Consider the following 10,544-nt stretch of genomic DNA (forward strand, 5'->3'; position numbering starts at 1 on the left):
TGGTTTGGCTGTGTTAATTTTGACTAAGTTTGAGTGTATCACCCCTCTCCTGTGTACTTTTGATTTAAAGAAATTAGGTGGTCGGGTGGCAGACACAGTTTCTATAGGACATTGTGATGGTGACTGTTTGAATAGAGGCGCAGAGAAGCGTGTAAGACTGCGACTCTGCCTCCTGGTCTCAACTCTGGATTGTCACGGTGTGGACTTTCTAACAAATGTCGTCATGTTTCTAGATATGAGAGCTGCTCCATCCCAAGTGGGATGAATACAGTCTCTCCTAATCAGACCAGGTTTCCCCCAAAAAGTTTTCCAATTGTTAACGAAGCCCACGTTGTTATCTGGACACCACCTCGACAGCCAGCGGTGAAAGGATGACGTGCGGCTAAACGTGTCATCGCTGGAAACATTAGGCAGGGGTCCAGAGAAAATTACGGAGTCCGACATTGTCTTTGCATATGTACACACCGAATCAATATTGATTTTTGTGATCTCCGACTGACGTAGTCGGAGGTCATTACTGCCGACGTGAATAATAATCTTACTGTATTTACGCTTACCCTTAGCCAGCAGTTTTAAATAGGACTCTACGTCGCCCGCTCTGGCCCCGGGAATACATTTAACTGTGGTCGCTGGTGTCGCTAACTTCACGTTCCTTAGAATAGAGTCGCCAATAACCAGAGTTTGTTTCTCAGCGGGTGTGTCGCTGAGTGGGGAAAATTTATTTGACACGTGAACGGGTTGGTGGTGAACCTGGGGCTTCGGTTTAGGGCTACGCTTCTTGTTTCGCACAGTCACCCAACCCACCTGTCTTCCCGGCTGCTCGGGAACTGCTGGGGGGGCTGGAGAAGCTACAGCTATGTGGCTCGCACCGGCTACTGGGGACTGTCTAACTACATCGCTACACGATCTACTCTCCATGGTACTCTAAAAGGCTCATCCTCGCCTCCATCCTGGCAAATAAGCTACATTTAACACATGTATCGTTATCGCTAAAGGAGGCAGAAGGGTGACTGAACATCAAACACACTGAGCAGGAGAGAGCAGGGGAGTGAGAGGGAGAAGCCATCGTTAGCTGCTAATGCTAAATTGCTTTAGCTAACGGGTAGTGTGTAGCTCACAGTGGTTTTATCAACGAGTCGCTGAGACAAGGGGGTGTACGAGCGACAAGTCAAGATAGCACAACTATGAAAGCAACTCAGAATTAGCGTAAATGATTAGGATGTGAAAGGGTACAGTGAGAGACGAAGAGGAGAAGAGACCGATACAACACACAGTAGCTAACACCGGAAGTGACACAATACGCTCACCGCAATACGTCAGCACGTCAGCCATTTCTTTCTGTTAACCCCACCTCTAAAGGTATCTTGTCCAATCTATATAACCTTATTTCCAAACTGCACTGCTCTTCAGTGGCAACTATAAGAACTGCTTGGGAGCAAGACCTAAATTACACCTTTACAGAGGACACATGGGACTCGGTGCTTGATCGGATACACTCCTCTTCTATGTGTTCTTGACATGCACTTTTACAATTTAAAGTAGTGCATCGAATCCACATATCAAAAACCAAATTAGCGCGAATGTATCCTGATGTCGACACTACATGTGATAAATGTAAAGGCGCACCTGCCTCACTCTACCACATGTATTGGACATGTCCCTCTTTAGGTAACTTTTGGACATTGGTTTTCCATGCGTTATCAGATATCCTCCATCATCAAATTGAGCCCAATCCCTTGACTGGTATTTTTGGCATTGCTCCAGATTTGAACTTACATAAAGCTACGCTCAACTTTCTTGCTTTTGCCTCTTTACTAGCCCGACGAGCTATTTCATCTAAGTGGAAGGACCCAGCTCCTCCTTGCTGTTCACATTGGCTCAGAGACATGATATCCTGCATGAATCTAGAGAAGATTAGATACACTATTCAGGGATCAGAAAACAAATTCTACAGAATATGGCGCCCCTTCTTGGTATTTTATGAAAAACCTTCAACAATAATTTTTGAGTAGCCCCCCCCCCCCCCCCCCCCTTTTATTTTTTTTATTTTTAAATTTTTTAAATTTTTATTATCTATTTTATTTATGTATCTATTTTTCATGTATTTCACCTTTTTTTGGTGGTGTCTGTGCTGTGCTTTTTTCAGTTATTAAATCTTATTAATCTTTTATCTTTCCAAGCGTGGTTGTAATTTTTTTATTTTTTATTATTATTATTATTATTCTGTCTATTTACATTTTTTTGTCAGTAGATGTTTAAGTATGTCCATGTCCGGATGTTTTGACAAGGGATTGTTTTGTGTTATGGATGTTGTACGAAAAATCTAAAAAACTTTTTTCCTGTGCATTGATTGTCTTATATGTATTTTATCATTAATAAAAAGACCATTGAAAGAAAAGTAGTTTGTAAAGAATTGTTTTGCTGTATTGAGAGACCTGCCTGAGATTAACAGATAATTTACTCAAGCTGAAAAGTGCACCACCAGTGATGATGATTCTCAGACTGAGTGAGGTTGTGACGATATGTAATTACTTGCCAAAAAGCCCTTTTTTATGAAGTTACAACTAATTAAAAACATTCCTGCACATGCCTAAACATGTTTAAACACATTAGCAGCAGTGTTCAAACATTGTAAGTGAAAGAAGTTTGACTTCTGACCCAGCTCTGAAAGCTGCCTGAAATGGACCACACTAAATGTCTGATTACTAGCAGCCAGTTTGTGCTAGGGTGGAAAGCTGATATTGTTGGGAAGAGGAGAGTCTAATCTTTAATTTGGTGTATAAAGGCAAAATTAAGCAAAATTTTTTCTACTTGTCAGCGCCAGTGTACCAGGCGATGTACGAGTTCTTACCCCTTTTGCAAAATAACTTCCGCAAAATCCCACCCCCCCAACCGAACTCCACTCCCCGCCCGCTCTCCGCTTCCCCAACGGGCGCTGACCTTCGGGGACGTGTGCATTTATCAGACCCGTGGTGCCCCGGCTGCTTTGGTGACACTAGATGACCTCGAACTGGCCCTCGTGGTGGCGACGTCTCATTTGAATGTCTGCCCTATCAACTTTCAATGGTACTTTTTGTGCCTACAATGACCACAGGTAACAGGGATTCAGGGTTCGATTCCAGAGAGGGAGCCTGAGATCAATTATTATTAAATTATTGATGACCATATACGACAAAGAATGACATAATGTGCCACACTCACGGCTGATGAAGGGCTGGATGCTGAGGGTCAATGAATTGTGTGAGATGTGTCAAATCTGTTGGTTATTATTTTTGTTCATTATCATATGTAAACAAATGGAGGCAAGATTTTTAAAATATATTTTGCATTGAAGAAATAATTGTCTGCATTCAGATTGAGCTCTATATCATCAAATCAGTAATGATTGGATGACTAATGTGCATAACAAAGACATAAATATTACATAAACCAATCCTTTTAGCCCATTATTAAGTGGAACATAGTAAATTAAATTAAATGGAAACAGTCAAACACATTTGCAGAAGCATTGACAATTGTATTGATTTAATATACACACATACAAATATTAATAATATGCATTTTCATTAATATCTTATGCCACTGACAGTATTCGACCAACACTCACAAAGCACTGCTCAATAGCCATGAATCTATGAATGAAATTAAAATATGAAACCTTTATTTGCAGTGTAAAATCACATTGAACACATGAACAACACACAACAATACAATACTTAATCACAGAATGTCAGTGCCTGTGTTGTGCATCAATAGCTCTCACACACTAAAATCACATAGATCAACATGTAAATATACATCCTCTCAATTATTTCGCATCAGTTTTAGAAACCAGCCAGCATCAAGGTCCACACTTTCCTGACACACACACACATTTTTTACAAACACGAATCCAAACATGCTGCAGAAATGCACAATTCCCCATGCTCTCAGTGACACACAATGCAACAATTAGTTTGCAAAAATGTACCCACTTCCCGGTGATGGTAAAGTAGTTGACTACAGCTGCTCTACAGTGTTTTCCATTTTCATTATTTTATTTTCATCCTACTACATTTATTTTATAATGCTTGTGCTGTTAAGATTTCACACTATGTACTTACTGACACATAGACTTATATTTTGTTGATGCTTATGTACATATCTACATCCTTAATTTAACACTTCATAGCATATTTAATTAATTCCCTCAAGCATATCACACATTATCTAATGGATCTGAAATCCTTGATTGATTTTCTTCATTTGGTCAAGAGACTAACCTCAGTCTCAGACAGGGATCACTTAGCTATCAGTGCAACATGTGTATAGTAGCCGCCTAGCTCAGGATTTGTGTATGCTCCGCAGTGATGTGCATCATATAGAAGTCAACCTGATAAACCCCCAGGGGCCGCCATGTTGTGCAGTTATAAAAATTGCCATGGAAACGGTTGCTTCTTAAAAATCTTCTTTGATGATTGATGTGGCGGCAACCATCAAAGGGATTGCTGGCCTGCAAATCCTTATCAAATCCAATCAAAGAACCAAAAACTCTAGACATTAAAGGATATTTCTTTGGTCCTCTGAACTACCAAACATAAATAACAAGTTCCCTTGCTTCAAGTTATTAGCTTGTGAAAATAATAGACCGTCAACTGAGAAGACCACAGTCCTCATTAGTGAAGACAACAATCCTGCCTACGGAGACAACCGCTGATTTGTTCATTAAATATTCATCAAGAAGACACTGCTCTCATAACTACAAATGCCCCTTTACCAAAATGGACATCCTGGTAAGAATTTTTTTTTTTTAGAAATGTATGTTCAGGTTGTGTTGAGTGGACTTTTAATAATGAATTCCATGTTTCTATTTTTCAGGCATGTGGAACAATGCAGTCTGAGATTAAGGCTCTGAAAGAGAAGCTCAAACTGAATGATGAGCTTCTGATAAGGGAGCAGGAGAAAATGACAGCTCGCTCTAAAGCCCACATTGGTGTCCTGGCTGAACTAGCTGTACAGAGCAACAAGGTGAAGGCTCTGGAAGAGAAGCTCAAACAGAACGATGAGCTTCTGATGAGGGAGAAGGAGAAAATGACAGCTCACTCTAAAGCCCACAATGGCAAACTGGCTGAACTGGCTGTACAGAGCAACAAGGTGAAGGCTCTGGAAGAGAAGCTCAAACAGAACGATGAGATTCTGATGAGGGAGAAGGAGAAAATGACAGCTCACTCTAAAGCCTACAATGGCAAACTGGCTGAACTGGCTGTACAGAGCAACAAGGTGAAGGCTCTGGAAGAGAAGCTCAAACAGAACGATGAGCTTCTGATGAGGGAGAAGGAGAAAATGACAGCTCACTCTAAAGCCCACAATGGCAAACTGGCTGTACAAAGCAACAAGGTGAAGGCTCTGGAAGAGGACAATGTGGCTCTGAAGGAGAAGGTGGCCCTTTTGAAAAGGGATTTGAGCAGGGTTGAGCTTGTGGTGACAGAGATGGAGGAAAGGCAAGCTCACAGCCAAAAGATTGACTCCATGGACAAGGAGACTCAAACCAGCGATCTGCTTCAGGATGAGAATAATGCTCTTCAAGAAGAGCTGATGAAGCTCAGAGCTTCTTATCATGAGGTCTGTCTGAATCAGACTACCAACCAGGAGAAGTTCGACACTGAGCTCCAGGAGGAGAAGCAGGAAAAGAACGTTCTCCAAGAAGAGCTGATGAAGCTCAGAGATTCTTATCATGAGGTCTGTCAAAATCAGACTACCAACCAGGAGAAGTTCAACACTGAGCTCCAGGAGAAGAAGGTTCTCCAAGAAGAGCTGATGAAGCTCAAAGCTTCTTACAATGTGGTCTGCCACTGTCATGAAGCTGATGTTTCCAGTCGGGAGCTCAATGGAGAGAGTAAGGATGATGTCACTGAGGAGAAGTCTCTCTCCAGTGTTCTCCCTGAGAAACCAAAGAAGACTTCACTCTGGAAGAGAATCCGCCACGCTCTGGGGTTGAGAAAACCACAGTGTTGGAAGTAGTCAGCAGCACCCATCCAACAGCACCTGAGCTGACCTTACCCAGTGTTGTAATGTAACGAAGTACAAATACTTCTTTACATTTCTACTTAAGTAGAAATTTCACATATCTGTCCTTTACTTTGTTATTTTTATTTCTGACAACTTTCACTTTTACTCCACTATATTTCCTAAGTAAAATGTGTACTTTTACTCCAATACATTTCTCCTAACCATCTTCGTTACTCATTACTACAAATTAAAATCAGAAGAAATTTGAGTTGGTGACGTAATGCCGTAAACTTTTTGTGGTATATACGTGTGCCTGCAATATATATTATGCCAGTGGGTGGCAGTGTCACTCGATGTACCCCATGAAGAAGAGAGTGACTGTGACTGGTACCTGAATAAGAAAGAGTAAAGTTTGTTCCTCTGAATTAGCTTGCCTGTTAGCTTCTTTTTTCATATACACTAAACAACACATTCGTTGTCATGTCAACCGCCAAGCACGAAGAAGAAGAAGTCCCGCTTGTCTGGGTGTTGTGGTGAAAAACTAAGTTCCACTCGTGGTCCAAAAATTCCAAAAATTCAGTCAAATAAAAAAGCAGTAGAAGTCAACTTAAAAGCCGCAGAGTTTTATTGTCGACAACAAAACCTGAGAGCATTCAGTAGCGAGCCGGAGCTGCACCAGAAGAACTCTGACTAACAGTGGTGTTGCTCCGCTTTATCTATCCTTAAGGGCCACAACTGTTATGACCTTCCCCCTGGAAAGTCTCCAAGCACCGGGGTTACTTGCGTACGTTGGACTTGAGTTTACCCCTGGAAAGCCTCCAAACACCTGGGTTGCTTTGGCCTTGGAGCTGGGACTTTCCCTCTGGAGAGCCCCTACCGTACCATGATGAGTCTCTTTTTCTTTTACACAGTTTTTCTTACTCTTGACACCATTATATCTGTCCAAACCATTTGCTATTTTTTAAAAGATATTTGTCTCTGATTTTACACCATAATATTTCATTCTTGTCAGACTGCCTTTAAAAAAAAAAAAGATTATCATTTCTTCACACAAGTTATACATACACTACATACTGATTGTTACACATAGAGTATATTGTTTGATTCGTTTGATGATTCATAATATATGTCTTAAACTTATTGTAATCATTAGCAATTTATGTTATAATCACTACTCAGTTTGCAGTGCAGATTAAAGGTACATAGTGACATTCATATGTGACACAGTGTAATGAACAGAAATTTTACTACACGGGCATGTCACATTATTGATGCCATCATGGAAGCACTTGCTGCCGGCTCTGCTGCTAACGTTAATGCTCCGGTAGCAGATGACAAGCATCTCGACTAAAGTGGTGAAACTTGGTGAACTCCGTGGTGGTGATGAAGATAACGTTACACCGGCCGTATTTTCAAGAAATATTTTCGTAAGTTGGAGTGAAAGATTCTTCTTCCGGATTAAGTGCCTGTTATGCCTACAGAGAGTGACTGAAATATTGGCATTCAAAAACTCCCCGTCCAACCTGAAGAAGCACATCGAGATAGGTTAAATACATTTTCATTCAATGAAGCCATAATGTCATGTTGGGACCTGGTATCTGTGAACCATAGTTGGGCCTACATGTGTAGTCAAAAGCCTGACCGCATGTCTCCTTTGCTCTGGAGACAAAGGAGAGCTTCCAGAACTCAGTCTCCCAGGGTGCTTCATCTTCACATATAGGTGGTAAAACTGCTCCTGAAGACAACTCTCAACCACTATTGGTCACTGTGTGCCCCATGACCCATGAGGTCACAAGGCCAATATAAGCCGAGTTTCCTAGCTCTCTTCTCTGTTCTGCCTCTTCCCCTGCTGACCGCTCCTGGTGGAGTAGGTTCTGTCCCTGCTCTCCCAGCCAGGGAGACTTCCTCCCTACTCAAGCTCCTCAACTTCCAGCAGGCCTGCCTGGAGCAGACTGCTAAAATCTTCCAAAGGCAGTGACGCGAGAGCCTGCCTAAGAACTTCAGCACAATTGGCCACGACACAAGGTCTGACCAGCAGATGCACAACAGGAGCCACAAACCAACAAGACCACTTCACTCGACTTCAAACAGCACATCCAAAAAGGACCTTTCCCTCTTTTTCATGGACGGGTAACACAACTGGGCTCTATTATTACACTAGGCTAAGCAAAGGACTGTTTAGTCCTATTTCTATTTCATGTGATGTTTATAAGTTTGAATTGTGTTGTTGTGATATTTGGTAATATGTTATTTGAAAGTTAATGTTAGTTCTGTTATACTGATCAGTTTCTTTGCATGCATCTAACTACTTTCTTTAACCTGGCACCAACACCTCACACACTCATTTCCACAAACTTAACACATACATGTGATCTCAGCCACATGGTCTCAAAACTCCATCTTCATTAATGTTGCATAAGTGTGAATTTTGCCAACCTCTACACTGTCAAGAATTCCATATCCTTCAACTTTGCTAGCTATTGATGTGGTAATTTTGGTTATAGTTATTTATTTAATTATTAATCAGAGTTCCAAATTTGTAGTCAGTAAGACTTATTTCTTAAATTGGCTATCTTTTCCCTTCCTTTGAAGGGTGGTGCCCCGATTTATCCTTTATCAGTTTAATATTAATATTTTTAATATTAATATTTAATATTTCTCTGATAGCCACATTTATTGAATGCCCAAAAGCACACCATTTAATGGTGCCCCGCATGAAGGAAAGTACATAATCGTACCCCGCGCAAGGGAAAGTACATAATCACAACATTTTTGGTGCTCTGTGTGAGGCAAAGTCATTAATAATAACATTATTTTGACTCCTCGTGGAGCACAGCACAACAGTCAACGTTATTTAAGTGATCGCTGCTGATGACGGGCTCTCCATCTCCTCTTTAGTCGCATCCATTTTTTTCGCCTAAATATTGATTTATCCTCACCCAAAAGGCAGAGCATATTCTCCAGTCCCTGCAAAGGCTTTGTTCTCACATGTGAACTGGTCCACGCACCTCTCCAGCCAGCCACGTCAGATGAAGATTCAGAGAGACTGCATGGAGAGGACACTGTGATGGGAGAATCTCCAAGAGTAGTCACACCACTGGGGCTGTGAAGTGGCCACCTTCTGTGTTTTCCTCCTGTGGATGACTGCTCTTCAGGGTAGGACAATTTCTCTTCCAGGAGTCTTTGGAGCTATTATATATGGATTGTTGGACAGAGCTGGAATTAGTGATACTGTGGCTTAATTGTTCATTTCTTCTTTGTTCCACAGGCACAGCAGCAGTGCAGCACGGCTAATCTCCAATTGGGACATGATGTTGCAACTTATCACCTAACTAATACTATTTCCAATAATGTGACTATGCCACGGAAATAATTCAGAAAAGAAAGGAGTACGCGGGAATCAAAAAAGTTTTAAAAGAGAGAGGAATCCGTTTCTAGACACCTATGGCCAGAATGAGGATACACTGGGACACCGGCCCATGGCCATTGCAACAGGTAGGAAACAAAGAGGACACCGCAACACGAGCAAAACATAAACTACAGAAATACCGAGGAATGGACAAATAAAGTATGTAAGTGCATCTAAATGAATAGGTAAGTGAAAGATAACACATGTTAGACACTGAAGACAAATAGTCTAAGAGATTGTATATAGGTCTTCAGTCTTCACTGTTAGGACTGATCGGATGCTGTATGTGTGAGCTATAATGATTACTTCATTCCCAAAACACAGGCTCTCTAGTGGTTCCAAGAGTCTGTAAGAGGAGAGCAGGAGGTAGAACTTTTAGCTATCAGGCTCCTCTCCTATGGAACCAGCTCCCAATCTGGGTTCGGGAGGCAGACACTGTCCCAGCATTTAAAGTAAAACTAAAAACCTTCCTCTTTGACAAAGCCTATAGTTAGGGCTGGATCAGGTGAGTCCTGAACCATCCCTTAGTTGTGCTGCTATAGGTTTAGACTGCTGGGGGAACTCCCATTATGCACTGAGCACTTCATCACTTCCCTCTGTCTCTCTGCCCCCCCACACCTGTTTATTTATTTATTTATTTATTTTAACATGTCATCATGTCAAAGTGTCACTTTTTCCTCCCATAGTCCCTCTGGCTCTTCTCTCTCTCTCGTTTCAGATAACTCTGGCACCGGGACTGCAGGACAACAACAACTACCATCACCATTTTTATCATTAATTACAATAACTCAGTAATTCATTAATATATATAATCCTGTTGTAGATCACTACATTGTTATTGTTATCTCTCTCTTCTCTCCCCCGCTTTCCACCCATCTCTCCTTTCCTCCCCCCTTACTTTTCTTTCCTCACCCCAACCGGTCGAGGCAGATGACCGCCCACATTGAGCCTGGTTCTGCCAGAGGTTTCTCCCTGTTAATGAGGGAGTTTTTCCTCCCCACAGTCGCCTGTGCTTGCTCATTGTGGGAACGGTTGGGTTTCTCTACGTTAATATTGTTTTAAGGTCTTGACTTTTAAATGTAAAGTGCCTTGAGATAATGTAAATTATGAATTGGCGCTATATAAAAAAAATTGAATTGAATTGAAT

The 10,544-nt window shown here is 41.5% G+C and overlaps 1 protein-coding gene across 1 annotated transcript; it reads left to right on the forward strand.

The window, feature by feature from the left end:
- Positions 1 to 4,656: 4,656 nt before the first annotated feature.
- LOC138411185 (golgin subfamily A member 6-like protein 25) lies at positions 4,657 to 6,212 on the forward strand. Its single transcript, XM_069530394.1, has 2 exons — positions 4,657 to 4,772; positions 4,858 to 6,212. The coding sequence occupies exons 1-2, from the start codon at positions 4,761 to 4,763 to the stop codon at positions 5,998 to 6,000; spliced, it is 1,155 nt and encodes a 384-aa protein (XP_069386495.1). The 5' UTR covers positions 4,657 to 4,760; the 3' UTR covers positions 6,001 to 6,212.
- The last annotated feature ends 4,332 nt before the right edge of the window (positions 6,213 to 10,544 follow it).

This window comes from Paralichthys olivaceus, chromosome 8, assembly GCF_024713975.1.
Source record: "Paralichthys olivaceus isolate ysfri-2021 chromosome 8, ASM2471397v2, whole genome shotgun sequence".
NCBI lineage: Eukaryota > Metazoa > Chordata > Actinopteri > Pleuronectiformes > Paralichthyidae > Paralichthys > Paralichthys olivaceus.